This window comes from Anabrus simplex, chromosome 11, assembly GCF_040414725.1.
Source record: "Anabrus simplex isolate iqAnaSimp1 chromosome 11, ASM4041472v1, whole genome shotgun sequence".
Classification (NCBI taxonomy): domain Eukaryota; kingdom Metazoa; phylum Arthropoda; class Insecta; order Orthoptera; family Tettigoniidae; genus Anabrus; species Anabrus simplex.
This window is the reverse complement of record NC_090275.1, coordinates 127,708,002-127,721,015: the sequence shown is the minus strand read 5'-3', so window position 1 is coordinate 127,721,015 and position 13,014 is coordinate 127,708,002. Positions and strand designations below refer to the sequence as shown.

The 13,014-nt window shown below is 43.4% G+C and overlaps 1 protein-coding gene across 2 annotated transcripts in view; it reads left to right on the top strand.

Annotated features, from left to right (window-relative positions):
• LOC136883187 (general odorant-binding protein 28a) overlaps positions 1-12,446 on the top strand; it is a 150,006-nt gene extending 137,560 nt beyond the window's left edge. For both annotated transcript variants that reach the window (XM_067155374.2, XM_067155375.2), the window contains exons 4-6: positions 421-577; positions 7,940-8,023; positions 12,343-12,446. In XM_067155374.2, the coding sequence (XP_067011475.1) occupies positions 421-577; positions 7,940-8,013 (231 nt within the window). In that variant the 3' untranslated portion in view covers positions 8,014-8,023; positions 12,343-12,446. The remainder of the gene's footprint in view (positions 1-420; positions 578-7,939; positions 8,024-12,342) is intronic.
• Positions 12,447-13,014: the final 568 nt, after the last annotated feature.

Sequence of the window (13,014 nt, the reverse complement as noted above, 5' to 3'; positions counted from 1 at the left end):
CTGGCCATCCAACCACACCTTACATCACAGCCTGCACGGTAGCTAGGGTAACGTTGTCTGGCCATCCAACCATACCTTACATCACAGCCTGCACGGTTGCTAGGGTAACGTTGTCTGGCCATCCAACCACACCTTACATCACAGCCTGCACGGTTGCTAGGGTAACGTTGTCTGGCCATCCAACCACACCTTACATCACAGCCTGCACGGTTGTTAGGGTAAATTTTCATGTGACCTTCAGCTTTAAAAAGTACACGAAAAGAAAGTGGATTTACCAGAGATGAAAATGTTGAAGTTGATGACTGGAGAATGGAGAAATACAAAACGAGGAAAGAGAGAAGACTGCAGTGGTATGACAAGAATTGAAGAAATGAGTGTGGAAAGAAGCAGAGGAAGAAGTAGTCTGTTTTACTGTTTCAGTGTCTCCAGATGTGTGTGTACGAGAAGCTAGGGGGAATGAAGAACGGCGCTATGGTCACTCGAGAGGAGGCTCTTCGCGTTCTGCACCGTGTCTACGACGGAGACGTGGAGAAGCTCAACAACGCCACTGCCAAGGTCGACATGTGTGGCGATGTCGGTAAGTCTGTGTTACGTTGTGTACTGTGACGATACGAACTGCATCACTACAGCAGCGTCCGACTCGTTGGCTGAGTGGTCAGCGTACTGGCCTTCGGTTCAGAGGGTCCCGGGTTCGATTCCCAGCCGGGTCAGGGATTTTAACCTCCATTGGTTAATTCCAGTGGCCCGGGGGCTGGGTGTTTGTGCTGTCCCGAACATCCCTGCAACTCACACACCACACATAACACTATCCTCCACCACAACACGCAGTTACCTACAAATGGCAGATGCCGCCCACCCTCATCGGAGGGTCTGCCTTACAAGGGCTGCACTCGGCTAGAAATAGCCACACGAAATTATTATTATTACAGCAGCGATATGCTCGTGATGACCTTGGCCCGGCCGGCTTGCAGGGCCATGTGCATCTCCGGAAGTGGAAATTTTGCTTCTATTTTTCTACTTGGAATCAAACCCGCAACCACGTATTCGAGTCAAGTCGAGCGACTGCATGCTGTAACTTGTTCGAGTGCGAGGTCAGCGGTGCGAAAAGAGCCGAGTGCTTTCTCTAACCTAGAAACCAGTTGTTAATTTCCTTTTTTGCGAATTATTGAGATTTTCCTTTGAACGCTGTTTACGTTTAAGAAGGATTCAGAATGTTTGTTTTCTCATTTATTAGAACCTTTCCAGCAGAACAAATATCGCATACTGAGAATTATAAGGCCACATCTCAAAAAAAAAAAATTTTTCGTTTTATTCAAGTAATAATATCATCTAGTCATGCTCTATTTAGTGTAACATGGCCATACATATATTTTAATTTTTTTCCACCTGAGGGCAGATAATTCCTTATAACATTTTGGTTTCTTAATCTTAGTGGTGAGAACAATACAGCCACATGGCTGTATTATACTTGCATTCCATACCAATTCACTGTTGTGCAGGTACGCATCTTAAGTTGTGGCCTTATTACACTCACCTTTCTGAGTGGAGGGCTCTTGTTGCTACAATGTAAATCCACTTTCCTTATTGTCATTAATAATGTACTTATTATTTACATGAATTGGAGGGAATTCCTTAGTGACTATAGTAGAGAAACTTCTGTGCGTTGTGTTCATCAGTTTTGCCTTATTCTGTGATTTTGGATGTATCAAAATGGACATGAACAACACAGGATCATCCCGAATAAGGAAAATGATGATGATGGTGCTCCATCCTGCCACAAATTGTGATTCAGAGGTAAGCAGCCACCTGTAAATATGATTAAAATTATATCTGGGATTTATCATAGCTGTAACTGGAAGTATATGGGTTTAAGTTGATTGTTTATTTTAATATATTTAGTGTACTACTGGAAGCAGTAACTTTGTACCCTGTTGCTGTTTTTCATACTCGTACATTTCTTAAATATTCATGAAATGATGAGGGAACAGAGAGCGTACCTAAGGCTGATTAATTTGTTATAGATTGTTGAACACCAACATGGAATTGAACTTGATGAGATGCGAAGTATCCCTGTAGCACCTACAAAGGACCAAAGCGACTTCGATATTTTAAAACCAGATAGAGTCAGTGATGATTTACAGGCAAGTTGAATTCAGAAATCTAATATTGGATAAATCGCCTGGGTAGTAATATCTGTGTAAAATATAATAATGTTAGTTTTATGTTTTGTTACTTGTAGATAAATGCCGGTGAAGAAAAGGTTTACACTGATCTCGTGCCTGTGAAAGCAGCTCATCTCCCTCAGAGTATCAGATTACCACTTGCAACATGCACTAACTGTGAAGGGACGAGTGGAGCTTTGTGCAATACAAGCACAATGGCCTCAGAGGTACATTATTATAAATAACATGCTATAGGTAGTTTCAAATTAAGTCATAACAATTAAGTCATAACAAGCAAACGAAATACAGAGGGTCTAATTTTTCTCTTTTGCAGACCAGTTCACAAGAAAAGAATGTCGATCGAGGGAAGCAGAGTGGGGCGCTGGAAGAGTTTGTTTGTGATAGTGATATCTCAGAATTAGTACATTTTGAAAAGCGTGATGTGCCTGAAATAGAAACAACTGAGGATTCTACCGAGAGTGAACGTGCAACACTTCGAGTAGAAAGTGAAGTAGCTGATAGATCGCAGAGCAAGGAAAGGAAACGTCAGCCAGAGTTATGGAAAGCGAACATAAAGAAATCAAGAGTAAATTTAGGTCAGACATACCTCACTGTAACCAATAAAGAAATAGTTGCGAAGTCAGTTAGAGGTGTTTGTGGGAAAAAGTGCCGTCTTCAATGTCCCACCAAAATTACAGAGGAAAGACAAGCAGAAATCAATAAATCCTACTGGCAATTAGGAGATCATGGCCTGCAGCGTAATTTTGTGGTCAGTCACTCCCAAAAAGTGCAACCAAGGTACAGATACTCAAAGGAAGGCAGCCAGAGGGGATGTAATATTGCGTACTACTTCCTTGTAGATGGAAATAAAATAAGGGTCTGTAAGCAGTTTTTTATGAAAACTCTTGATGTAGGAGATAAGTTCATAAGGAACTGCTGGAATAAAGTTGACGAACATGGAGTTTTAGAGAAGGAGAAACGCGGAAAACACACAAAGCATAAAGTTGATGAGGCGTTGAAGGAACAGGTTAGAAACCATATACGCTCGTTCCCCAGAACAGAGTCTCATTATCTTCGAGCTCAAACAAGTAAAGAGTATCTAGATGGGAGCTTAACAGTTGCTGAGATGTATCGACTGTATCTGGAAAATCAAACCAAAAGCGGACTTCCTTCAGTGAAGCTCAGTTTATATAGGGAAATTTTCAATACAGACTTCAATCTTTCTTTTTTTGTGCCAAAGAAAGATCAGTGTGCGCTCTGTGAAAGTTACAAAAATGCCAGTGATGAAGAAAAGGAACAGAAACGAGCAATGTATGAAGATCATTGCAGAAACAAACTTCTAAGTAGAGAAGAGAAATCCAAAGATAGTGTTCTTGCTAAGGAAGGGTCATTGACTGTATCATGCTTTGATTTACAGGCAGTCCTTCAAGCACCATGTGGTGATATTTCAGTTTTGTACTATAAGAGAAAGTTGAATTGTTATAATTTTACTGTTTATGATATCGGAAAGAAGGAAGGGTACTGTTTCTTTTGGAACGAATCCATAGCTAATCGTGGAGTCAATGAAATTGGAACTTGTGTTTTGACTTTTCTAGAAGAACATTGCCAGAATCAACGTGTTGTATTTTATTCAGATAATGCTGGTGGACAAAATAAGAATAAATTTATAGCATCTTTGTACCTCTTTGCTGTACAGACACTTAGTATTCCACAAATTACCCATAAATATTTGATAGCTGGACATACACAGAACGAAGGAGATAGTATGCATTCTACAATCGAGAAGCAGAAAGCAAGGAGTTTGAAATCAGGCCCAATTTATACACCAACGCAGTGGGTGCCTCTGATACAGTTAGCTAAGAAAGAAGGAAAGCCCTACGTTGTAAGAGAGCTTGCGACGGAGGACATTAAAGATTTTAAAAAACTGGCGAAGAATATGGGTAAGAATTTCACAGTCAACGAAGATGGCCAGAAAGTGAACTGGAATTCCTTCAAAATCATCGAAACAAGAAAGGATTCACCCAAAGTTCTGTTCTACAAAACAGACTACGAAGACCAGGACTTTAAAACAATACACGTAAGAGGAAAACTGCGAGGACGTCCAAGTTTACCACTTCTGGAACAGGCTTATTCATGTCCACCCAAAATATCTTTGAGCAAGCTTAAGGACCTCCTCGACTTGTGTTCAGCTGGTGTCATTCCTAGAGTTCATCACCAGTTCTTTAAAAGCCTACAAGCTCATGATCAAAATGAAGAGGACAGACAAGCGGACCTTACGGAAGCTGATTACCAATGTGAGGAGCTGTAGAATTATTTGATAAAATTATTGTACTTTGAATATAATAAAATTGGTTTTGGTTAAGTTATTGTGTAGTAAATGTTGCAGAATAAAGTGTGTTTGTGATCATTATGCAAGTTGGTATTCATACTTTCCAATACAATTTCGAAGTAATGTTAGTAAATCTTCTACCTTGCTGGTATTATAAGGCCACAAGTACAAATTTTATTAATATAAATCAGATTATCTCGCATACAATTGCATAAATCAAAGCGTATGTAGACCAAAGTAAAAAGTGTATATACCGAAGTAATTGTAGTAAACAGTTACTTTGATTAATGAATAATCTGATTTTATATACAAGATGCAAACTTTCAAATCTCTCTCCTGTAAAATTTACCTTTTTTGAGTTGTGGCCGTGTTATTCTCAGTGTGCGATATGACGTTAGTCACCATAGACCGCCCGACGTGGCTCCTCCTCCACACTCTCCCATTACGAGTACAAACGTGGGACGACATGGGAAATCAACTTCATGGATAGTGTCCAAAATTAAAAGAGCGAACGTTCGCTCTGGGCACGGCTGTGACAGAGTCTTATTCTGCCGGTGTACCTACGTAGCTCGGAGGAGACGTGTGGTGCTGGACGGCGATTGGACGAAAGGATGTCACATGATGGTGGCACTGCATGGCACCTTACAGTGGCCAAACGTGCGGCCATGTGGGTGGATAGGAACACTCTCCGATGTGTGACCTAGAGAAATCAGACTGGAGAGGTAGGTACCCAAATACTTAGCAAGAACGATCCAGAATATAATTACTGGAAGTCCCCCTCATGCTTCTCCAAATGGGACTGGAATAGGCTGGCGAGCCTACACCTGCCTGACAGCCACAGACTCAGCTGGTGTTCTAGCCCTTAAACAGAATAACAGTGTTATATCTTTATATGTATCGGGGTATTGATTCCGTGTCAACTTGAGTGTGTGTTTTTAAGTGCATTGTACAGTGACATACAATATCGTAACATTTGCTAAATAATTAAGTTTGTTTACCTCTGGCTTGTTTCATTTCAAACTTCTGCACATCAGCTCATTTCTTGCATAACATGCACTCTGGTTTTCAGAGCAGAATTCTAAATGTGTTCATTTACGACTATTGTGTATTTTTGGCAGTATAGCCGATCGAGACCGAATGCCATATCTAAATGATAACGGTCTGTTTGCGCGTGTGCACAGTAGACAATGACTGAGTGTCGGGATTCGCATTTGGCGGTCCTCAAACTCTGTGGAAAGCGCTCAGACATGAAGTTCTACGGGTGTTTCTCATTTTCGTTGGTTTCCCACACTTCGTACTGATGGACGATAATTCACGCCCTCGTGTCTGAAGATGTCGCTCGCCTGCTTGCTGTGCTGACTTAAACCCGAAAGAGCTCTCGGGAGACGAATCGCTTCACGTCCAGTTCCTCTAAGGACAGTTGCTGTAGGGGAAGAGTGGGTTGTTTGGCCTGTTGAGAAGTAACCCGTGCTCTCCAGTCTCTGACAGGGCAGGATGATAGTTTGTGACTGTACTTTCATCAACAACAAATTAACAAATAATATTCATGTTGTTTGTATAAGGAGCAGTTAACTGCCCTACACCGTGATCATGGGATGGTTCTGCTCAAAAGTAATTGCCAAAGTTTATCCCACTGGGAGACGAGTCGCCCTTGCACTTCCTCGTTCGAATGAAACGGATTTCCACAAAAGGCATACTCTGCACATGACTCAGACATGGCGCCATTCTCTCAATCATTTGTCCCTTTGTCGGTTGATACGGAACCCACTGCGGGCAAATTTTGCGGAAATGCAAGTGATCTTGGCTAATGCCGACCTGAACACGAATATCTTGGTCGGTCTTTTTCTGCTCCACCATATGGCTCGATGGCTTTGCAGTCTTCTACGCTACGCAGCACCCTCAGCTGGACCGTTGCCTACGAGATACACAAGGCCTCGAGATACTTCCGGCAAGTGACGCTAGAGTTCTCTTTACTGATCTGTCTCGCCCGCTCATAATACACGTTCGAAGATGAAAAACTATAAACATTCATTAAAACTAGTAATTTCAGAAGGCAGCAAAAAGATATGAGATCAAAGATAGACGAAGAGCAATTGTTTGACTTATTTTCTACAACGTATTTCTTACAATATGCTTAAACGAAATAAGTAATTCACGAAAGAAGCAGAGAAATCTGATAGCGAGTTTGTCACTTCTTACCGATTCCTTTAATTGTGCCTCAGAGTATCCGATAAGCGGATCGAGATTGCGGTCATAAATAACACTGGGTTTAATCAGCCATTCGCCAATTTATCTGCGATCCAATCTTTTCCTCCGCTCATCTGATATTTTGACATTCGGACTGAAGCCGCTGTTTGATGAGCGATGTTACGCCTGTTACACAAATATTTAGCGTCGTTTCACCGTATTTCTCTTTCTTTTCCCCGTAAAATTAAATTTGTGTTCGCCCCTGTGGTGTATTGGTTAGTGTGATTAGCTGACACCCCCGGAGATCCGGGTTCGATTCCCGACCCTGCCACGAAATTTGAAAAGTGGTACGAGGGCTGGAACGGGGTCCACTCAGCCTCGGGAGGTCAACTGAGTAGAGGTACCTAGAAATAGTTTGCTTCCATTTCCCCCTTAAACCGCACTCGGAAGGGAAACTATGGAACGTCAATTTTCATTCTTTTCTAGTGTCATCCGAAATACAGAGAGGTACACAACAATGCACCTTCTTCTCAACTTCACAGACACTCACCGATAGAAACAATATTCACAATAAATTGCACGAAATCAACACAGCATCCCAATTACTCCGCATATCACAGTCCGCCAAGAAACAGAACGGAAACCGGACCGCTTTTTCAGCGACAAATTAGTAGCGATGTCCCGGCCTTGTATAAATCTCGTAGGTAACGGCTGGACAAAGACATAACCCAACAACAGGGCTGCCACCTTTCACGCGGAATGTGTGTTATGCCAGGTGTTCGGTTTTCATTTGACTGTCCCCTACATGTTACTATATCTGATACTATTTTATGATAAAAATCAGACAGGATTTCCGTCAGTTGTTTTAATTTTGGGCACTAGTGTACTTGATTAGTACAGTTAAAGTGGCGTAGACACAATTCGCCGTTAATACAGACACAAGTTTTTGAAAATATAATGTTCGATCTCTGGTCTCCAGTTTTATAGATTCACAATACGTAAAATCTGATCTTTGGGCCTTAAACCAAACATAAAGTAGGCGTACACCGTATGTTAATTATAACCTGAGCCAAACGTCTTCACAACAAGAAAATGTGCTGATGAAATTGAGACACTTGCATCAGTGTCACAGGATACTTTAATGATCTGGCTGACCTTGTGTTCAGTACAGTACGCAGGTGCTCCAGCAGATTGTCTAGATCTTGTCATGTGCCCTACGCTAGTAAGCAGTCCTTTAAGATTCCTCGTTTCTCTGTTACAGTGTTGAGCAGCAAGCTGACGGACGGCTGTGAGATCGCCAACGTGATCCAGCAATGCTTCCGCAGACTGCACTAAGAGAGCAAAGGTAAGAGATGAGACCTCTAAATACACTGACTGACATCACTGACGCGCCGCTGTGCTGCGCACGTAGCGAACGATAAATGGGACACGGCGTTGGCGAATGGCCCACTTCGTACCGCGATTTCTCAGCCGACAGTCATTGTAGAACGTGTTGTCATGTGCCACAGGACACGTGTATAGCTAAGAATGCCAGGCCGCCGTCAACGGAGGCATTTCCAGCAGACAGACGACTTTACGAGGGGTATGGTGATCGGGCTGAGAAGGGCAGGTTGGTCGCTTCGTCAAATCGCAGCCGATACCCATAGGGATGTGTCCACGGTGCAGCGCCTGTGGCGAAGATGGTTGGCGCAGGGACATGTGGCACGTGCGAGGGGTCCAGGCGCAGCCCGAGTGACGTCAGCACGCGAGGATCGGCGCATCCGCCGCCAAGCGGTGGCAGCCCCGCACGCCACGTCAACCGCCATTCTTCAGCATGTGCAAGACACCCTGGCTGTTCCAATATCGACCAGAACAATTTCCCGTCGATTGGTTGAAGGAGGCCTGCACTCCCGGCATCCGCTCAGAAGACTTCCATTGACTCCACAGCATAGACGTGCACGCCTGGCATGGTGCCGGGCTAGAGCGACTTGGATGAGGGAATGACGGAACGTCGTGTTCTCCGATGAGTCACGCTTCTGTTCTGTCAGTGATAGTCACCGCAGACGAGTGTGGCGTCGGCGTGGAGAAAGGTCAAATCCGGCAGTAACTGTGGAGCGCCCTACCGCTAGACAACGCGGCATCATGGTTTGGGGCGCTATTGCGTATGATTCCACGTCACCTCTAGTGCGTATTCAAGGCACGTTAAATGCCCACCGCTACGTGCAGCATGTGCTGCGGCCGGTGGTACTCCCGTACCTTCAGGGGCTGCCCAATGCTCTGTTTCAGCAGGATAATGCCCGCCCACACACTGCTCGCATCTCCCAACAGGCTCTACGAGGTGTACAGATGCTTCCGTGGCCAGCGTACTCTCCGGATCTCTCACCAATCGAACACGTGTGGGATCTCATTGGACGCCGTTTGCAAACTCTGTCCCAGCCTCGTACGGACGACCAACTGTGGCAAATGGTTGACAGAGAATGGACACCAGGACACCATCCGCACTCTTATTGACTCTGTACCTCGACGTGTTTCTGCGTGCATCGCCGCTCGCGGTGGTCCTACATCCTACTGAGTCGATGCCGTGCGCATTGTGTAACCTGCATATCGGTTTGAAATAAACATCAATTATTCGTCCGTGCCGTCTCTGTTTTTTCCCCAACTTTCATCCCTTTCGAACCACTCCTCCTTGGTGTTGCATTTGCTCTGTCAGTCAGTGTACGTAACTCTAGCACTTTGTCCTGTGCCGCTCATAGCATGTTTGTGCATTGCAGTGAGTTTGGCAGACTCAGAGTCTGCTTCGATAAGGACAACAGGAAACTACCTGCCTCTTCCTAACATCCTTGAGCTGAGGACTAGACATACATAACAGCAGTAAATCTTAAGTTAAACTTTCTATTTGTAAAATCACTATTACAAATATTGGATTACCAGCAAAATCCTTGTCAAAAGCTGTCGGCTTTAGTTAGGTAATTTACTATGCATTGGACGATCATTGTAGCTCATAACATGAAAAACGCAATGTTTCCCTGCAGCAAATAACTTGACCGTACAAATATGATGTTCATTACAAACTTTCTCATTTCCTAGAATATGACCGTTAATTTTGCAATGCGGATCAAATGCTTATAAATCTTCAATGAAAAATAAAATTAAAAATTAATAGAAATGGAATCTTAAAAAGAAATTAAAAATGTATAGCTGTATATGTCTGACTTTGTGTAGTGGTTAGCGTGATTAGCTGCCACCCCCGGAGGTCCGGGTTCGATTCCCGCGTCTACCACGAAATTTTTGAAAATCGGTACAAGGAGTGGAACGGGTTCCACTCGCTTTCTGTAGTTCAACTGAGTAGAGGGGTTCGATTCACTCGTGCGTCATCCCCGAAGTGATTTTCAGTGGTTTCCCACTTCTCCACACCGCGGCCGCTTCCTTGCTAGTCCCTTCCAATGTTCGCATCCCGCACAAGGCATGGCAATGGAGGTACTGGTCCTCCTCCCCAGTTGTATCCCCAACCCAAAGTCTCACTGTCCAGGACACCGCCGTTGAGGTGGTAGAGGTGGGATCCCTCGCTGAGTCAGAGGGGAAAAGCAAACCTGGAGAGTAAACGAATTAATTAAATAAATAAACAAACAAATAAATAAATAAATAAATAAATAAATAAATAAATAAATAAATAAATAAATAAGTAAATAATATAGTTGTATTTACAAATTCCAATACATTGTTTCCTATGGACATTCCTCTATCAGAGGAAGAAGGACCCGCAACCTAATCCCTACGGTATGCAGGGATGTATTATACCATCCCGACTCCACGGAATCACAAAGCTGTGCCCTTCGTGCGTGTTACTGACTTGAGCAGTCCGCGAAGAGTTTGTTTAGATCACCAGAAACTGACCTGATAATATTAATGTATCATGTTGATGCACGCATTTGATAATAATCTTGATTGCTTTGTGCCCGTTATAAATGTTTGCCCCACTAATACTTGTATGGAATTCTTGGACTCACTGCCAAGTGATTCTGTCTCCCTACATACCGTTAAGCGATCTACTTCTTCCGTTCTTTCTCCCCAGAACAAACAACGATTGTCGTTATCTTTCTTTCTTTGACTTTTACTGTTGTACATATCCATTAAGCACCTCCCGCACAGTTCTCTTGATAATCTCAGAGGGGATGTGACTGGACAGCAGACAAAGAAAACGTCAAATTAAACAATCTCCTCAACTGTGTGGAAGGGCTAAATGCGCCGCTCTATCAAACCACTGCCGGTCTAAATGCAGTTGCTTGTTTCTCAACTCGTCTTCTTCTTCATTAAAATCCTAGCCAGATTCTGTAATGTGTTCCTTGGTTCAATACCCTCACCCGTTTTAAGAGTTTTGATAAATGTCCACACCACCGAATGTAGTTGAAACTCTGCAGTGACTCACATTAGCGCTCGTAGTGGTAGAAAGAGGCAAACTGCTAATCTAATCACGGCCGACTTGATGCGTCGCTCTAGCTAGCTCCAAGGGGCACAGCGAGGGATCCAGTCGGCCGTCATCTAATCGACCGGATAGCGATGTTTGTAAAGGATTGTATTTTTTAGAAATAAATAAAGAATATATTCTTCTTCTTCTTCTTCTTAACACGTCGACTCCAAACGGAGGTAGACGATCAGCTCCGATCTTGACGTTGCAGCCATACAATGTGGATTTATTGGAATATCTCTCAGGATCTTTAATGCAGTGGTTTCCGGTTGCCTTCTGCATCCTAATGCCGTTGACCAAACTGATTCCTCCGCCTTTGGGAACAATTTCCTGTCCCCAGGACATACCCGCTCATCCACTCTCAAAGAGACTGTTGGCTCTTGGTATAGGGGATCTCCTTATACCGGGAGATGTTAGCCGCCTGCAGCCTCTCTACCGCGGGGAGGTCACCGTCACTGGAACAAGGACCAAATGACATTTTCTTGTTTCTCTGGTTCTTTAGTCCGGCTCCATGGCTAAATGACTTTTGGTCACAGGGGTTCCGGGTTCAATTCCCGGCAGGGTCGGGAATTTTAACCATAATCGGTTAATTTCGCCGGCACGGAGGCTGGGTGTATGTGTCGTCTTCAACATCATCCCATCCTCATCACGACGCGCAGGTCGCCTACGGGAGTCAAATCAAAAGCCCTGCACCTGGAGAGCCGAACTTGTCCTTGGACACTCCCGGCACTAAAAGCCATACGCCATTTCATTTCATTTCTGGTTCTCATACGGTACTTTATTCTATTTTACTTAACTAAAATTCGTAGCTCATATCCCTAGGTTGTTTTTACATTGAGTTGCTTGTCTGAAGGAGTATGAACTGAATGTTACATACATATAAGTAATATTTAGAGTAATCAATGAAAAATACGCAGACCACTTAAGAATACTAACAAATCACTCGAATAAACATAACATAGCGCACTGTATTTTCTAAAAGACCCGTAGTTATTTTCAGTCAGAAAACAGTCAATTGTAAAAACCCAAGTGAGGGGGATAGAGCGTTCTTCTCATCCGGAGTTCGAACGTAGTACCCGAGACGAAAAAGAGAAAAGGCCAGATTATAGCCACTTGTTACCCAGCATTGTGAATCTCTTTATCGTCGCTTGACTTTCATCCACTCACTTTCACTATTGTTCTGCATGTCACTTACTCGTTCTGCTTTCTTCTGCCCACAGCACGTCCCGGCCTGTTGGATCGTCACTGAAGCTGCAGCTCCAGCAACCACATTGCACCACTCTTGTCAGGGCCAATGCTGAAAAATAAATAGAATAGATATCCATCTGCCTTGTCTTACTTCCCATGTCCCCTCCCATAAGCTGTAGTAGCCGTTCTTGACGGGGCGAGCATGTGCAGGCTGCAACATCTATCGGAGGTGAGTGGCAGCAGAAGGGACAAATCACATCGTAACAAACAATGTACAGACCTTCTCCGAGTCAGGGCAGTCCCTCTTGTTCCTTTATTGTTTTTATAGTCATCTTCACAATTTTCCTTATAACCATCGCCAGTTAACACGATTATACAATATTTCCATGTTAGCGATGCTGGGCGTTGATGGGCAACTAAAGTCTAAATCACAGTCGGTATGGTAAAATTGTAGAAGACATAAATGAATGGAAAATGCATTCTCTGTAACTTTTCTTGTGCAATACTTTTCGGTAGGACCACTAATGACATAGATACATTTTAGGCCCTTTTCCCTAAACTACCATTTTATTCAGCGTGAATAAAAATTTGTTTATAGTCTAGACTGTAGTATCCACACTTCATATGCCGATTTTCATTAAATTCTGCTTCGTTTGCTAATGTCGACTTATCTTAATCAGTTAAGACATAAATGATCGGGAATT